We start from the raw sequence: 18,832 nt of genomic DNA on the forward strand, positions 1-18,832 counted from the left end.
GCCCTCAGACAATGCCCTGGGACTAGGAGGTGAAATAGGCAAGTTGGCATGTTTGTTAAAATGTAGTGCAATATTGTTATATCTCAAGATATCCCATTTTTTATAACTTGGTCTTGGAACAATTCCATCAATATTAACCTCATTTTGGGGGTGGGGAGTGACTACTTGTGAAAATAAAATGTATGATTTAAATGCTCTGAAACAACTCCAAATATTAGAACAGGTACTTTTTTTTAATTTGTTCACATTTTAAGTATTTCAGAATTCTTTGGGTTTCCATCCTACTACTGATTCTATGCATGTGTACTCAGAAGTAAGTCCTACTGAAATCAATGAGACACTTCCAAGTAAGCACACAGAAGACTTCTGCAAAAAGACACACAATTTTCAACAATCTGTCATTTGGAACATGCAGGGGTTACAAAAGTGTAGTGATATCACTAAAGCAGAAGATGGCGATAAAAAACTTGATGCAAAGACATTCACTGGAGTTACGATGTACAGAATGGGGTAGACATGTCAGTCAGGAATGGAATTCTCACTTCAGTAGTAGGAGGACATGCCAGTGAGCTGTTCTATGTTGCAGTGCTGGCATTGAATCGCCTGTAATGGAAGAGGCTTTTATAGTCCAATTTTCCAGAGTGCTTGATAGCCTCAGTAAAGAGTTTTGCCACCTGAAACCAGAAAACCAATGAGTTGCATGTTTCCAAACATTTCTAAAGGATGAATTTAATGAAACGTGTTGGGGAGATCTAGAGACACTGGCTGACATCTGAACCAATTGAGTGCCAGTGCTCCATGAGACCTACCAGTGCTGCAGACAGGATCGACTAACTCAGCATTGGCGTGTGTGCATGTGTGTGTTTGTGTGTGAATTTCAATCATTTCCCCTTCCCGCAGAAGTCCATTGAAAATATGTCCCTGAAGGCTATGCAACCCTTAGGGTCATATTTTAGGATGGCACAGAGGACTTCTGGACAACATGCACACACAAGTACTGGCACAGTGTTAATTGGGAATTCATCTGCAACACCAGCACATCTCACAAAACACTGGCACTTTGTTAGTTGGGATGTTGGTCACGGTATCTAGAGCTTATTTATAAGAGATTTAATGCAGATTTCTCAATTTAAAAAACAGCTCAAGAGTTATTTCATTGTTGATGCAAAACATAATTCTTTCTTATTTAGATTTATAGCCCAATAATTAAGGCTGAGAATGGGGGGTGGGGAACCTTATTTGCTGTACAGTCAACCTATTTTAAGGGCTCAGATGAAGTTTAATCAAATAGTATAACAGGGAGACATATTCCTGTTCCCCAAAAGGTTCACCTGGACAAAGAAAGGGGAAGACAGGTCATAGGTGAGGCAAAATACAGAATGCATAACAACTATATATCTAAGCAAATTCCTCCCCCAATACGTAAGTTCAAGTGTGACATAAGTGGATAATGGCCAGTGGAAGAGAGGGGGAGATGCAGCTATAGATGAATCCAAAGAGCTGCATTACCATCCTCAAATTCTTCCTTTTCTCATCTTCTAGCCAACCAATCTGCCCACAAGTGAAGTGTGGTAAACAGGTTGTCCATTGTTTCATTGATAACAATAAAAATGTTTTGAAAGTAATCAATATTTTCCACTCTTTTATGTATTGCTCTTTTTCTTTAAGCAGGACGTATTTTTACATAAATATTACATCTTCTTTTCAGATTCTGTATATCATGTACATATTATGTGTATGTAATGATGTACTCTTACTGTTAGCTGGCCACAACTTTGATTATCAAATCTGGTGATCACATGGGGTCCATATCGGTGGTAAAATATGCTTTCAGTCCCCACTGTGTCTGGGATAGTGAACAGCTTTCTGATGTCCACCACCCCATTTGTAGACAGCAAAAATGTGGGGGGAGCTGTTCAGTGATGCCGAGGATGTAAGATTCTCAATTTTGAGGAGGGGGTTACTGCTGTCTAATACTATCCTTTTATTCTTTCTTTAAACTGGTTTTTTTTATTGGTCTTGCCTCGGGTAGGATGATGATAGTAATCTAAGTGCTAGGGTCTTATTTAATTTATTTATTTATTTAAACATATTTTTATACAGCCCAAAACTTACATCTGTGACAGGTTGTGCCTGGCCGCCATTTTGTTTTCCCCAGAATTATGCCCTGGGATTTATGATATATTGCCATGTAGCATCATTCCAAGATGGCTTCTGGGGAGAAATGGTGGCCCTACATGCTTCTCCCAGAAGCTGCAGGCTGGCAGCCATCACTTTTTTTCTCCCAGAAGCCCTGCAAGTGTTTGTGTTGCTCTGAGAGGGGCTTCTGAGGAAAGAAAGAAATAAAAAAACAGGTGCTTGGAGGAGTGCTGCTTGCAGTGTGAATTTCATTCCCACTTAAAAAAAAACAAAACCCCAAATGGCCCCCTAGTGCTGCCATTTGCAAAGGGGGTCACACATCTCATCCCTATTAGTGTTGTTATCCCCACTTTCCAGATGGGAGGCTGAGACTCATAGAGAGAGGCTTGCCTAAATCCCCCTAGTGAGATTCTGGTAGACAAAAGATTTGAACTAGCAGCTTCCTGCATCATGGTTCATCCTATTAGCCACTACATTACACTAGTTCTCACATAAGTGATGTTGCTGAAACCAGAAATCCTGCTTGCATTAAAGGATCTGCCTTAGAGCTGTAACAGTGATGTCAGAGAAGGGAATTGGTTATGAAGTCCAAGCGAGATGACAGAAAACTTCCTAAATCAGTGACTTTGCTGTGGTTTAAAATAGCTGCTGTCAAACATTAATTAGGGCTTTAAAATGGGCCTTAACCTCAGACATGCGAAAACTGATTTGGTGCTACTGTGAGAAATACCTGCAAATTAGTAAGGAGAGAGAGTCCACTGTCGACAGCTGTCCTGCGGATCAGATAATTGTCATGGACAAACCTTGTGTTGTTATTGGAGAGGTTAATTACCAAGTCTATGCTCCCATCTTTCATGAGCCTAAAATGCAACACACAAGAGGTTAGTGTAAAAACGGGAAAAGAAAAGCCCAGAAAAATCAAGAATAACTTTTTTTCAATATTCCATCAGCACAGTTCTTTGTACTCAGTAGGTAATTTCCTAACTTTCTAAAGTTAGGTCCAAAGGCATTAAAGCACCTTGAAGCTACCAGCTCACAATCCTGATCAAGAAATGCAAACTTAAAAGCAAACAGTATGAGATACAAGCACAGCAGTGAGTTAAAGTATATTAAAGATGTACTGAACTCATTGGCTCATATTCTGCACGGCACAGGATTGTGCTTCAGCTACATACACTACTTGCACAGCAGCAGCTTAAGCTAAGATAATCCAGAGGATCAGGGCGCAGATACAAATCAGAGCATCAAGGAAAGGAAGAAGTTAAAATTCCAGCAAAGTCAACAGGAGCTACAGGCATTCCAGGTCTCTGCAGGTTCTGATCCCACCCAGTCAGACTTTATTTATGGCTTTCATCAAACAGGATCCCACACAATGTTTATCTCTAATACATACCAGATAATTAAAAATATCTGCCCACTGCAGTAGACAAGATGCAGTCCTCTAAAATGACAAATGCTTCCCATGAATTAGAGCTGGTTCAGATGATATTTCAACTGGCTCACTTAGGAAGTAGCAGCTTACACAAGTTTTGGAAGAAGGAAATCACACAAGATTGGCCATTCGTTTCCATGATAGAGGTGTGCATGGAACTGCGGAGCTGCGGTCCGGCACTGGGGTGGGGGTTCCTGTAAGGGTGGGGGGAGGGTGTATTTACCCCTCCCACCACTTTCCCCCCTCCGGTGCACGTATTTTAGTCAGCAATTGGGGAAGCAGGATACCTCCCTGCAGCCCCTTCCCCCGCTCCGCTGCAAAAGGCTTCAGGAAGCCTTTTGCGCGTGCACACATCGCGCACACGCATCATGTCTCCGTGATGTGCGCGTGGCCACACACGCATGCACGCGCAAACAGTTCGTGGAATCCACGAACAGGCAAATCACAAGTTGCAAAGAAGAAAAGGAGCCATGCGTTTGCTCTTCCAGTGCTGCACTTTTCATACAAGTTCACACAGAATACTTACTCGCCTGAGTTGGCAAGTGACCCAGCTGAAGAATCAGCAGAACCAACTTGTAGACAACCAACAGAAGTTAGTTTTCATCAAACAGATGCAAGTGGGAAAAAAGATCTAACACAAAACATATCAGATGCTCGAGGTGATAATTCTGTCACAGTTTGTTGAAAGTCTTACTGTCTGACTGGAAGGTGTGCAGGGTTCCTGCTTTCCTGGGATGGCCATGCAACAGCAGATGCAGGTATCCCGTTGGCATTTAGCCAGTGAGAAGTTGCTTCTGTAGCATACAGCTGCAACAGAAAAAAAGTTATGTAGTTAAATAACTCATCATAAGTAATAAAACTCTCCCTTTAACAGTGAATTGTTCCAGATGCGGCTGACCCCAATTCTGACTAAAACCAGTGGAATGCTTCCTATTGACTTTAATTAAAAGGATCTGGTTCAATAAATTTGTGTACATATATGTGAACAACAAGCTGCTTCTTAAACTTGTATTTTTAATTTTTCCTCTTCTTCAAATGGGGCAAGGGGTGTCAGATCTGAGCTGATCTGGCAGAGTTTTCTCTTTTCCAGTAGTAATTAGAACTGTGTGTAAAGTTTCAGGATATGGACCATAAACTGGGGGAAACTGAGTTTCAACGAGTCCCTAAAGATGGAATTCAGTTCCTGCTGATTCAGAAATCTATGATACAAATGGGGCAATGACAGCTATTGGTTTATTTTGTTGTATTCAATTTTTAAAAACATTATAAGCAGAGCTTATGGGACTTTAGCAAGCTCCTAGAAACAGAGAAAGCCATAGGGCAGGCCCTATTCATAATAAGCCAGAAGGCCTGTGAAAACTCCTCTCATATGAGCCGGCCTAGGACTAAGTGGTAAAGTGATGTGAGAACACCAACTATTCCAGCATAGTCTTGGATCTAACCTTAAAGAAGCTGAATTAAACAGCGGAACACCACACATCTCTTGCTAACTGCCTTCTACCTCTTGATCACACAATGGTCACTTGATTAACAAATTAGGAGACAAGCAATTCATGCTTCTGAGGTCTGGCATGGTTGCCATGATTCTCCATGAGACAAATGACTCCTGTAAACCTGGCTGCATCTTCTTCTGCCAGCATCATCCAGCAGGAAAGAAGGCAGAAAGAGCATCTGGGGGAGGAAAAGGCCTTGTCCCCTAGGTCTCTAGACCATTATCAGCATGCCAAACTATGACAGGTGGGTCTAAAGAACCAATTATGGCTCTTTATTCTAAACAAACACTTTCAGGTATCTTTGGCACACACAGTCTCAGTTTGAAGCCCAGAACATGGGTAGGAAAACAGGAGGTCTCAGTGGGTAACATCTACCAGCTGGCAGTACAATGGCTGATATATAATGGTCTTTACAGGTGAAAATAAACTATTGATTGTTCTGAAGAAAGAACTTAATCACTAGAAATCTGCATTTTCAAAGTTCTGCTTACAGGAGTAAATGAAGGAGAAGAGGTGACTACAGAACCCAGGAAATAGTTCTTCTATCTTATATCCCATTAATTACATCATGATTATAACTGCATATCCAATATTGGATAACTACATATCCAAAAGCTAGAATTCAAGGGAGTCAGTAAAAGCTGTGTTCATTTGCTAAACACAAACAAGTTTTCCAGCACATCTCCACAACTCTGTGGCTTACCAACAGGTGTGCAGGGGGATATATGTGGCCCATATATTGTTTATATATGTGGCCCATATATTGCTTACTACGGTTGTATTTACAGAGCTGTGCACAGAGCTTTGGGCAAATCAGGTCACCCTAGGTACTTGAACCTGCTCACACAGCAGATCAGAGGTTTGGATCGGCCCACTTTTCCTGTATATTGATCCCATGTGCTTCTGTCTGTTAACTAGAGATGTGCACAAATTGATTTTTTAAAATTCGATTTGTGCCCAAATTAAATCACCCCTGATTTGTTTTGTGTCCAAATCTACCCCCACCCTCACCCCAGATTCGATTTGTATTTGATTTGATTTGGATTTGGATCAATTCAGGCCACTTATCAAGGTCCTAGGGGCCCCAAATTTGGGTGGTGGATAGTTCTCCATGGGTGCCACCTACCAACCAAATTTTACGGCACTGGGGCACTTGGTTGATTTTTAATGATTTTTTTTTAGTTTTTACTGATTTTGCATATTTCTGCCATAGGAAATCATGAGATTCTAAGTCACCCTATCCTAACCCTAACATGGACCCCCATCTTTCATTAAAAAACAAAACCAAACCCTAAGCTCTAGCCCTTGTAGAAGTGGAGTTATGGAGCAAAATGTGTGGTCATTGTTTTTCAAGTGTTTGGATTCTTTGCTGTATAACAAATATTCATTATGAGGAAAGGTTATTAGACACCAGAGAGTCTAAACACTTGAAAAAATTCCTAGAACATAAAACTGAGTAGTACCCCACTGCCTTGCAGGTGGGAGTGGGGTGTAGTTGGCACATGACAGTTGACACTGTCCAAAGACAGTCAAAATGAATAGAAGAAGATGTGTAATTAATCCTCATATGGCTTCATTGAAGAAAAGTTATTATACAGCAAGGAATCCAAACACTTGAAAAATAGTGACCACACATTTTGCTCCATAACTCCACTTCTATAACAGCTAGAGCTTAGCTTTTTTTTAAAAAAAAAGAAAGAAAGCTGGGAATCTGGGGGAATTAAAAGGTGGGATCCGAATCATGAATCAATTCGAATCGAATCAAGCATAATTCAATTTTGACCCGAATCTAGCCAACTGACTACAAGGACGATTTGTTTTATCTACAAATCACATAAATCAGCTAGATCCGGGTACAAATTGATTTGTGCCTGAATCAATTCACACATCCCTACTGTTAACTCATGCTGCCACTATTTTGTATACATATTGAATTTTGTATTTAGCTGTAAAGGAGTGCAGGACTCAGTGCAGTGGAACAAGCTCTTTGGGTGGTGGTTATGGCCTCAAATGAATTACTCAGTTAAAATTTCCACTCCCTGGGCCTGTCTCCTCAGGCTCAAGCTCCTCTTTTCCAATTCCAGCTGAGTCCCAAGTAAGTCTTCCTTGATCACCCACTCTGTCCTCTTTAAAGCAAGCTCCCTTGAACTCAAACAAGATCTCCCCTTCTTGCAGGAACAGTGAGCATGGTGCCATTGTCCTGGCAGCTGGGCCACCATTCCTTGCCCATTCCTGCCTAGGGCCAGCTTTCAGCCATCTCTCTGTCACTCTAGTAATGGGGCACACCTCTTCTACAATGATACTCTGAGGCTGCATCAAAGGGCTTTTTTCTCCTTGACTGTAGCTTTTTGCTGTGGAGGCTAGGGGTGTGCACGGAACCGCGGAGGTGCAGTCCGGCACTGGGGTGGGGGGTTCCATTAAAGGCGGGGGAGGGTGTACTTACTCCTCCCGTGCTTTCCCAACTCCGGCGCCGTATTTGCTTTAGAAACCGGGCGGCAGGATACCTCCCTGCCGCCCCTTTCCCTGCTTGGCTGCAAAAGGCTTTATGTAGCCTTTTGCACGCACACACGCACGCAAAAGGCTTCTTTAAGTCTTTTGCAGCCAAGCAGGGAAAGGGGCGGCAGGGAGGTATCCTGCCGCCCGATTTCTAAAGGAAAAGGAGCCAAGCGGGGAAGGGGGCAGCATGGAGGCATCCTGCCGCCCGATTTCTAAAGAAAATACGGCGCCGAAGTTGGAAAAACACGGGAGGAGTAAGTAAACCCTCCCCTGCCCTTAATGGAACCCCCCCCCCGCCCCAATCCAACAGAACCGAACCGCCCCGTGTCCAGACCGATCCGGAGGCCTGTAGAATGGCCTCCGGACTGGTCCAGGCACATCACTAGTGGAGGCCATCCCTGTAGGGTACATATGTAAAAATGGCCATAGTATACAAGCTGTTTATCCATAGTATCCTTTTCTATGCCTGAAATTCAAGACAGAAGCAGCATGGAAGAACTCATGCTGCCCTCACTTGAACTCAGTGTTCTAAATCTAATCAGCTCATGTAACCAGCTCATGTACATGTAACCAGCATATAACCAGCTTATGTACACAGCCCTAACAACTACAGTTCAGAAGAAACCATGGACTTTAAAAAAAAAAAGACATTGACACTAGTTGCCTATTCCCACAATCACTGGAAAGTGGGCTAAGAGAGCCTAGCTCGCTTTCCAGTGATTGTCAGAACCACAGGACCCGCGGGCGAGCCCTGTGGTTTCAAGGTGCCTAGCCCGCCTAAATCCCCCTTCCCTTAAACAAGGTTAACAGAGCGAGCGCTCCGTTAACCTTGTTTTTCTCCTCGTGTGCTGCCGTGGCACATGGTGACGCACAAGTAGACCCCCAACCAGAAGGTTACAAGCAGCCTTCTGGTCTCAGGGGTCCCCCCAGAATGCCCCCACGCATGTGCAGGGCATCCTGAGACTTCCAGGGGCTGCGATGGAGCCAGTAGTTGTGTGGACGGCCAATCTGGCTGCCTAGGGTTGCAGGCCTGATCGTCTGCAAGGAGACTGGGCTAAGCCCGCTCTACCCACAGAGCATGATAAGGCGCTTCACACTAATCGTGTGAAGTGCCTCTAGATGTTGCAGAGATTTGATGGCTGCTATCCCATGAAAACAGCTGCCCTTTATCTCCTGGTAACATCTAGTAAACCTGAAAGCACAGCTTGCATTGTGAGCTTTCCTGCCCTTGCAAATGACAGCCAAAGAAGTGAAGCTGTAGCAGGGACAATCACAATGCCACTATACATTTGAGTTTATCTGATGTTATATAGAAGAGGGGTTGGAGATATGGGATCATTGCTTTCAACATCAGCCACATTTCCTACATAATGAGGTCATTCACACTATCAAGAACTGTGTTCTACCCAGGTTTGGCAGCTATGCGTGCTGCCAATTTCCAGTTGTGTGGAAGCAAGGTAGGAGGAAAAGCTACCCAGGGTTTCCTTCTTCCTTGCTTCCACATAATCACTTCTGCCCAGGTTTGCCTCCCACCTTGCTTCCATGCAACCAAATATTCGGAGCACACATAGCTCCCAAACCTGGGTAGAACACAGTTTTTGACTGTGTGGATTTTATTTTTATGTTAAAAAAAAAAAAAAGAATTACTACATTTATATAACACCCCATACAAAAAAGTCCCTGAGTGGTTCACAATATAAAACCAATTAAAACCTGTATATAATTAAAACAATTAAAAATACAATAAAAACTCTAAAACCAGAGCTTTAAAACTATAAACTAAAAGCCTGACTAAACAGGTATGTACTTAGGAATGTAAATGTATTTAGGTATCTAAACAGGTATGTATGTACTTCTTAAAAACATTCAGAGAAGGGGAAACTCTAATTTATTTAGGAAGCATGTTCCAGAGTCCCGGGGCAACTCTAGAAAAGACCCAGCTTCGAGTCGACACCAACTGATCTGGTGACAACCGCAACAGGACCTCCTCAGATGATCGTAACAGGTGGTGGGGTTGATGAAGAAGAAGGCACTCTCTTAAATACCTCGGATCCAAGCCATTTAGGGCTTTAAAGGTAATAATCAGCACTTTGTATTTCACCTGGAAACTTATTGGCAGCCAGTGTAATTCTTTTTAAATGGATGTAATATGATCTCTTTGGACAACCCTGGAGACCAACCTGGCTGCTGCATTCTGTACTAACTGTAGCTTCTGAAATACATACAAAGGCAGCCCAATGTAGAGTGCGTTGTAGTTTTAAGGTCGCTTATCTCCAGAAATGGATGTAGCTGGCGAATCAGCCGAAGCTGATAGAAAGCACTCCTGGCCACTGCCTCAACCTAAGAAATCAGGGAGAGGTTTGGGTCCAGAAGTACTCCCAGACTATGTACCTGCTCTTTCCGATGGAATATAACCCTGTCCAGAACCGGCAGATCTAAACCACTTCCTAAGTCTTGACCTCCCACAATGAGTACCTCCGTCTTGCTTGGATTCAGCCTGGATTGAATGACTTCAAGAGACTGAATGACCTCAATGTCTTGTTTCTGAGTCTTCATGTAGCACATCTCTCTTGTAGTTAAAAGATAAGTTACAAAGCACATGGGTTGCTGACGTCTGCCAATGTCAGACTGCTAATATTGGTCACCCTGCTTATTTTTTTAGCTTGTACCTGTTCCCAGAACACATATGACATCTGAGCATTCACGCACAAAACCAGGTACCTTAAAGCCATGACTGTGCAGCTGCTCTGCTTCCTCAAGGAATTTGGGACGGAAGGAATGCTGAAACAAAATTGAAGAAAGTGGGTATCAAAGCCATGGGGGCATGGGAGCAGCAACATTCCATTTCCACAAACATGACAGGGTTTGCAGAGTAGATATTTCACAATGTACAATAACGCTCTGCTCTTATATTGAATGTAGTAAAGCTCTGTGTTAGTCTTGGACATCTCCCTCTTCTTAAAAGTGAATGTCACAGAAAGCTGTAAAGGGCATGAGCTTTATTGTAGCTGGCAAGTTATTGTAGATTAACAAGCTTCAAAGGTACTGTTTGCCATGAAACTGAAGTCCATATCTCACCAATAAGCTCAGATTCCCAAGGGTCTTAACACAGCACACTGCCTTTCAGCGGTTTACAGCCAGGGAGTATGGATTACTGGACTACAAAATGCTAAAGTCAGCAACCAGAACAACAAAATTTTGGAGTCAGAATGAAAATTTCAGTTTGCACAAGTCTGCTTGAATATACTAATATGTATATTTATGCACACGTGCCCAAATTGGAAATTTGGGCTTTGATTGGTCACTCCTTTGGAAGAGTTTAGGATTTTATATTCAGCTTTTTGCCAGAGCTTTGTGGGGGGGGGGGGGAGAGAAAGGAAGGAGAGGGGAATAGGTATGTAAGGGCAGGTATACAAATATAGAGAGTTGTGCTGATTTTTTTAAAAAAAACAAACACTTCAGTTGGCTCCTAAACATTTAGCAGAAACCATCAAAATAAATTTATAGAAAGTATAGTTAGTTTAGTTACTTTATTTACGGTCATTGACCAAAACAAATGTATAGAAATGTATGGAAAGGATCACGCTCTTGGGTTTCCCCCACTACATTCTCATTAACTCTCCACTATTTTTGAGAATTAAAAGCTTAATTCTTTTGAAAACGAAGAGTCTGGAAAATGAACTAGTCTGAATTGGAAACCACTATATATATATATATATAGAGAGAGAGAGAGAGAGAGAGAGAGAGAGAGAGAGAGAGAGAGAGAGAGAGAGAGAACTATCTACCACCTGAAAATAAAGTCACCTTAGGAATGTCTCCTTCATTGAGTTGGGGATTTCATATCAGAAGGGGGGGGGGGGGACAACTCAAGAGTTATCCTTTCCCCATGAAAACAATGCAGAATGCCCCAGGGCCAGCTTTGAAGTAGGAATCCAACTGCCAGTTTCTGGCTCCCCACCCCACACAAATGCCTAAGAGCAGCTGTAGCCCAGTGGAAGAGCACTTGCTTTCCCTGTAAAAGGCCCTAGGCTTTATCCCTGGCATCTTTAGGTAGGGCTGGGAATAGACCTCTGCCTGAAACCCTCAAGAGCTGCTATTAATCACTGTGGACAACAATACTGAGCTACTGGATCAATGGTCTGACTCAGTATAAAGCAACTTCAGATATGTTCATCCTTGCAGCATGGCTGCACCACCCCCAGTGAAAGTGTCAGTAGTAGAAAGGCACATAATGGTTGGTTGGTTGGTTGGCGGGCAGGTAGGGGGTGATGGCAAAGGTGCAGGGTTGCTATCATAGCCCTCCACAACAACTTCTGGCTAAGACCAATCTGGATTGCAGGACATATGTTTTCTTGCCACTTCATGATACAACTAATTTGGGTTCAGCGAATTGGACAGAGATAAATTTTTAACCTTCTCTCACAACACTCGAATCAGGGATCATTCCATAGAAATGAAAGTCGGGAAATTCTGGACCAACAAAAGGAAGTACTTTTTCACACAGTGCATAATAAACCTATGGAATTCTCTGCCACAGGATGTGCTGATGGCAACTAGCTTGGATGGCTTTAAAGAGGCTTAGACAAAGTCATGGAGGACAGGTCTATCAATGGCTACTAGTCTGGTGGCTATAGGCCACTTCCAGCCTCAGAGGCAAGATGCCTCTACCAGTTGCAGGGGAGCAACAGCAGGAGAGGGGGAAAGCCCTCATCCCCTGCCTGTGGGCTTCTCGGAGGCATCTGGTGGGCCATTGTGTGAAACAGGATGCTGGCCTAGATAGGCCTTGGGCCTGATCCAGCTGGACTGTTCTTATGTTCTTATGAATTCATCCCAAGGCATTCTGGTAAGTGTGCTTGGCATGGTTTGGGCAGTACAGAAACTTAACAAATGCGTAAATACTAAACAAATTTGCAGTGGTCAGTTAAAAGACAGATGGCCTTCAACTGGAGAAATATTTCCATATTTTATTTTAAACTAAAATATGGAAATACTTCCCCAAAATTTCTGGGGAATACTGAAATACTTCCCCCTTGACTTCTGACCAGTACAGAATCAGAATTTCACAAGACCATGTATTCCCTTGGCAAGAACTGTGGATGCTTCTGATCCTGGTGGAGGTCACATTGAATCATCCTGAAGGATAGAGCAAGGACTTTGTGATGAAAAAGGAGTCAATTCATAGCTGCAAGGCCTACTGACACTGGCAAGAACTTCATGGAAAGCCACTGCTGTTCTCTACACTAAATGGAAAATACAAATATCCAACATGACAGGCATCACTGTGCCTTCTAGTCAGGGGTGTTGGCTTTCACAACAGTATTATAAACTTCTATCAAACATGTATTGAACACTTGTGACACAGAAAACAGGCTCTCTTCAAAAAGAAATTACAGCTGTCAACCTTCATCTGAGCTGCCCCAGATGTAAAAGCTGATTGAAAGTACCTGTGCAAGAAACCCTGGCTACTAAGAAAGGAAAGGGAAAAGCAAGCAGTACAAGCATGCTTATTTACTACAAGCTATCAGAGAGTTCAGTTCTGAAATGGATTTTCTCATTTCCTTCAACATGATTTTCATTCAATTATATAATTAGGCTATGAACACAGTTTCAGGCCCACAGCTGATTTTTATTTTTTATGGCACTCTGCCAGTTGACTAAATACTAAACGTAGCAGAGGGTTTTTCACCCTGTTGCATTGGTCACCAGTTTTACCCAACACAGGATACAAAGCCATTTTTGCTTTAAGCTGAATTTGGGATGGAGCAGTCCTGAATAGTAATCCAAGTAATTAGGGTGAAAGGGAAACCCAGTTCTACACCCAGAATTAGTACAGAGATTAACCGATAAATCTCCCTGGCTGAACTTAATGTTTTAAAATCATCTGGAATTTTTAGCAAGGACGAAGAGAGTAAAAGCCAAGAAGGATATGAATAACTACAGATATGCATACCATGGGGGCAGCAGGATATATGGAAGGAAAGTGGGCAGCAATTCAGTCCAGTTTTAATCCAGGAGGCTCCACTAGCTGCCTTCCCCTAATGAGGGCTAGAAAGTTGTTTTAAAGAACTTTTAAAGAACTAAAAACATTGGTTCCTTGGATGCCTCTTTCTGCAACAGAGTCCATCTGCAAATGGCTAGGCAGAGTTTTATAATGGCCCTAGGGTTCTGGTGCCCTAGGAGAGGTTTGACTCCCCCCGCACCTGAGTTGAGGCATGTGGAATTTGGCCTTAACTTGAGCCATGAAGGCTGCTCATTCGCTGGGTCAAATGACCAGCCCACACAAATGCCTAGCCCGTGCAGTTTGGGGGATACCGTGGGAGACGGAAAAGAGTTGAGGAGCTCAGAGTCCATCCAACGCTTGCCCTCCCTCTACTGCGGCTGCCTCCCTCCCCTCAGCAGTGCAGGTCCTGTGATCCTCCGGGCCAATCAACCGCTCTGTCTCCCTGAGAGCCTGCACCCCCCACTCCCAAGAACTGGTGCCCTAAGCGACCACCTAGGTCTGCCTAGTTGACGGGCTGACCCTGTGGCTAAGTGCAAAACCTGACTGCCTTTTCCTTGGTGCTGCGGTTATGCTTTTTAATTAATATATCACTTGTAAACAAAATGTTTTCAAAGCAGTTTACACAGCAAAAGAAATAAGAAGCTGGTTTCCTGCCCCAATCAGCTGTGGCAGTGTAGTGAGGAAGCAGCTTGCCTAGGGAGCAAGAGGCGGTCAGTTCAAATCCCTAATCATTATTAGACTTGTTTCCTCAAGTATTGGATAGCAGCAGCATGAAGGAAAAGGCAATGATGCCTGAAGAAATTCCCTACTTGTTTGTCTTTGTTTTTTGAAAGAAATTGTGTCTACATGATTTGTAGTCACCTATATCCGGCAGCAGCAATATAGGAAGGTGCTGGAGGCAGATGCTCACTTCCGTGACAACGGCAAAGGCATCATCACATACTGCGCGGGAGGAAGGCAATGGGAAACCCCTCCTGTATTCTACCAAGAAAACCACATGGCTCTGTGGTCGCCAGGAGTCAACACCAACTCGACGGCAGAATCCTTCCTTTCTTTTCCTCTCCCAAAGGGGCTCACAATATATAAAAAATTAGGCTATACCCTCTAATAAAGAGCTGCAATCTAGATCCCTAGTGTGTTTTCTGAGCTTTTATACCTATTTTGGCTGTTCACTTTGTGGTAACATACCTACATAGAATTTGCCTGGAAGCCACATTTACCTATTGCTTAGTTCTGACTGAGAAATTGCTAAAAAGGTTTGCTCTAATAGACCAGGTTTTGGCAGATAATGACTAACGTTGCAGTAACACTACCTGTGCTCACTATAATAAACCCTCACTGTAACTACTTAACTTGTACAACTGAAAATAGGTTATTGTTATAAAAACAATAAGGGAAGAACAGTTTCTAGGAAATGCAAAGCAGGATGGTGCCCACTCTATGCTCAGAGCATGCATGCAAGAATTTCCCTGAAGGTAAAGTGTGCTGTCGAGTCGATTTTGACTCCTGGCGGCCACACAGCCCTGTGGTTTTCTTTGGTAGAATACAGGAGGGGTTTACCATTGCCTCCTCTCGCGCAGAATGAGATGATGCCTTAATATATAGCACCTTCCTATATCGCTGCTGCCTGATATAGTACTAGCGGGGATTCGAACCAGCAACCTTCTGCTTGTTAGTCAAGCACTTCCCCGCTGTGCCACTTAAGGTGACGGTCCTGAGCAGAAGAGCAGCAGCAATTTCTCTTTGGCTGGAAATCATTGGAAGATTCCATGCTCAGGTGAACAAGGTGTGTGAACAGCTCCATAGGCAGAACAGCACAGAAACCCCAGGTCTGAACATAGTTAATGTATGAGTAAGTGTGTTTAAGGACTGGCCTGTTAATCTCCAGCGCTCTTTCCTTCAAAACAGACAGCATCACATAGGCCACTCTGAACTTGCCACCCCTCAAGGAAGAGAGAGCACTAAAAATGTCCATGGTGGACACACAAAATGCACACAGCCACAAGCCCAAGGTTACCAAGAAATTGGTCTTAGTTAGCCAGGATCTAAAATTAAAGTGCTCCTTTCATGCTCTTGGCTTTTCACAATGCTCAGCAGTTCTGCACCACAGATGTAAGACAGATGCACTTCTTCCAACAAGCATTACTAAATAGCCCAATCAGGAAAGGGAATGAAAAGAGCTATTCAACTAATGTTGTTTAATAGAAAATGGAGGGTTCCAGCCAAAGTCACTTCATTAGCATCACCAGTTGTCTTCCCCTCTCCCCCCCCCGCCCCACCCCCCCCAACAAAAACAGAATCATCAGAACCTTCTGGTGTCAATTAGTACAGTATAGCCTCTGCCTGCCCCGCCCTGCCACGAATACATTGTGATCTCTCTGACCACTGAAGTGCTAGGGTGCCATCTAAATTTAATGGGATTTAAGAGCTTAACTGTGTACTTAAATAATCACTGATTTTAATTACAGTTAAGCACACTGAGCTATCTTTGACTTGTGCCCTCTAGTATGCAAAGTGAATCTGTGAATCTGAGTGTGTAGATTATGCCTGTTTTATAATCTATCATCCAACCTAGAACGTAATCACAAACCAGTGAAATGAAAGCACTGTTCAGGACCTCAATGGCAATGGAACAATGCTGCACCCCTAAACACTTTTCTTGCTAGAATGCACTTTTTAAAAGGGGTGGAGGAGAATTCAAGCTTAATTTGCATCATAGATCAGTCTGCTGCTCGAGGGCTCAACTCTTCTCCTGCCCCATACCCTGGTATGTGGAGGTAAAGGTAATTGAAGAAGCTCCGGACATGCCCAATCACACTGGGAACTGGCCAGAGCAGCAGCCACACACATTTACCCTAAATGACTACTCACAGAAGCCTCTACCACCTCAACGTGGCTATGCTGTACCATAGCCTGATACAAGAAGACAAGAAAACCACCACCCCTCACCTTCCTGCTCCCACCTGCAGCTGTGGTCTTGTGTGTATGCTGCTCTTATGCAAAGTACATGTAGGATCTAGACTTGGAAAAGAATATTCTACAATTTGATTCCCGCCCCGCCCCCCCCGCCCCACCCCGAATATTCTGCACCTGCAGCAGGAAAGACCTGCTAAAAATAAAATAAAACCACATCAGTGAATTTTCAACCACATGGATATTCTCAAAGACAGTCAACAGTGGAATCCGTAAAATCCTATTGCTTCAGGGTACAATGATGGTTCTGTGAAAGGTTAAATCTGTCTTCTTTTTCATATGAATGGAAGCTGATTATTACCAGCAATTACCAACTGGTAATTACCACCAGAAATTAGTGAGGTCATTCACACAATCAAAAACTGTGTTCTAACCAGGTTTGGGAGCTCTGTGTGCTGCCAGTTTTCGGTTGTGTGCAAGCAAGGTAGGAGGAAAACCTGGGTAGCTTCTCCTCCTACCTTGCTTCCAAACAATCACTTCTACCCAGGTTTTTCTCCTAACATGCTTCCATACAACCAAAAATTGGTTGTACACACACAACTCCCAAACCTGGGTAGAACAGTTTTTGATTGTGTGAATGACCTCAGGAAGGCTCTCCACATGGGCAATGTAGAGAGCCGAGGAGAGCCACCCACACGATTACCGGCTCTGTCACAGAGCTGGTTGGGGCGGCAGGGATCAGGGGCCGCCTAGTCCCTGGAAGACCCAGAATGCATCGTGTGAGTGCGCAGGGGGAGCCCCCCCCCCTCCGATGCCAGAAAGCTTGTTTTAGTCTCCTGGTCAGGGGTCTCCTCATGAGTTGCCGTGGTGCGGATCCACGCTGTGGTGACTCATGATCAGAGCAACGGGGTGAGTGGAGCGTTCGCTGGGATTAGGCGGGCAGGCCACCGGGCTCACCTGCAACAAGCCTGGCGGTTCTGACGATAGCTGGAAACTGGGCTGGGCTCCCTTTTTCATTGATCGTGAGAATAGCCTCAGTGTCTCTCAGCAGGGGAGATAGAGTCATGCCTTCTCTGAAAAAGGCAGTTTACTTTAAGTCATGGCGGTAGATATGTTTTTTTAAATTAATCAATTTGACTTTTGATTAATCTGATCATGGGATTGACACAAGGTTGCCTGGTTAGTTTAGGGATTGAGAAGGAGAATTGGATGTGGGTTCTTTTCCTATTGCTCTGAAGACTATGGTGTGGCCATGCTCAGATTTATACAAACAGATTGGTTTGGTACCTTATGACTCTAAAGTTCTATTGATTCCCTGTGGGTCCCCAGCTCCGTCTGGACTAAAATGCCCATCACCCTATTGTCAATCACAGCAAAGCATGATGGGAGTCATCCAACATTAGCAGGAGGGCCAAAGCCATGCTCCAGGTCAGGGCGGAACCTGAGGCTCGCTGGCAGTGGCTGGACTCCAATGCCTATCATCCATCGAAGTAGGGCATGATGGGAGTCAGAGTACAACACCTGCAGGCATAACAAAGTCGGGCAGCCATGTTTCAGGTCAGGGGTGGATCCTGAGGCTTGGTGGCTGTGGCAGGACTCCAAAGCCCATTGCTCTATCATGCATATATTCTTACTGCCATACCTTAAAACAAATTGCCTTTTCAGAGAAGGCATGACTCTACCTCCCCTGCTGAGAGACACTAAATCCTGATAGGAAACAGCTAATTGCATGTTAATTGATTTGCAAAAAGGTGCAGGTTAACTTTTTCATTTGGAAATGAAGCCACAGCATGAGAATAATCAGGAGAACATTCTGAGAATAATTGGAAGTCCAGCAGAATATTCCAGCAGAATATCCCACCTCATATATTTGCCATGAGAATCTTTCAAGAATACTTTGTGGCATATTTGTCCCAAGTCTAGTAGGATCCACAGGGCCACAGCAAACAATTCATGGTTGTCCACATGTGGGGGTAGGGCAGTTGCCCCTCCTGTTTTCATGGCCGGATTAGATTTCTGTTTACATATTTTATGTATACTAGCTGGCCTAGGCACAGAACATCTGGGCCTCCAGTTCTCCCTCCTCCTTCACCTGCCCTTTCAGTTCCCCCTCCCCGTTCTGAGCCCCTCTGTCCACCGCCAGTTTATCCCTCCCCCTGCTGCCATTTTCTTTCCCCCACCGCTGTTTTCTTTCCCACCCTCACTGCCATTTTCTCCCCCACCCTCCGCCCGCACACCTGTCCACGGCTGCTTTCCTCTCCCCCTCCCGGCAGCTCGCTCACGAACTCTCGCAAGAGCTGCCATGCATGGGATTAGCGACGGGTACGTCTTAGAGAATTAGATAGATAGATAGATAGA

At 43.9% G+C, this 18,832-nt stretch overlaps 1 protein-coding gene across 7 annotated transcripts in view; it reads right to left on the reverse strand.

Moving 5' to 3' along the window:
- Positions 1 to 214: 214 nt before the first annotated feature.
- The window catches only part of LOC128340704 (carbamoyl-phosphate synthase [ammonia], mitochondrial-like), a 165,562-nt gene continuing 146,944 nt past the window's right edge, over positions 215 to 18,832 (reverse strand). For all 7 annotated transcript variants that reach the window (XM_053286193.1, XM_053286190.1, XM_053286194.1 and 4 more), the window contains 4 exons: positions 10,282 to 10,341; positions 4,266 to 4,378; positions 2,870 to 2,999; positions 215 to 674 (listed from right to left, as the gene is read on the reverse strand). In XM_053286193.1, the coding sequence (XP_053142168.1) occupies positions 576 to 674; positions 2,870 to 2,999; positions 4,266 to 4,378; positions 10,282 to 10,341 (402 nt within the window). In that variant the 3' untranslated portion in view covers positions 215 to 575. The remainder of the gene's footprint in view (positions 675 to 2,869; positions 3,000 to 4,265; positions 4,379 to 10,281; positions 10,342 to 18,832) is intronic.

Source organism: Hemicordylus capensis, chromosome 1 (assembly GCF_027244095.1).
Source record: "Hemicordylus capensis ecotype Gifberg chromosome 1, rHemCap1.1.pri, whole genome shotgun sequence".
Classification (NCBI taxonomy): Eukaryota; Metazoa; Chordata; class Lepidosauria; order Squamata; family Cordylidae; genus Hemicordylus; species Hemicordylus capensis.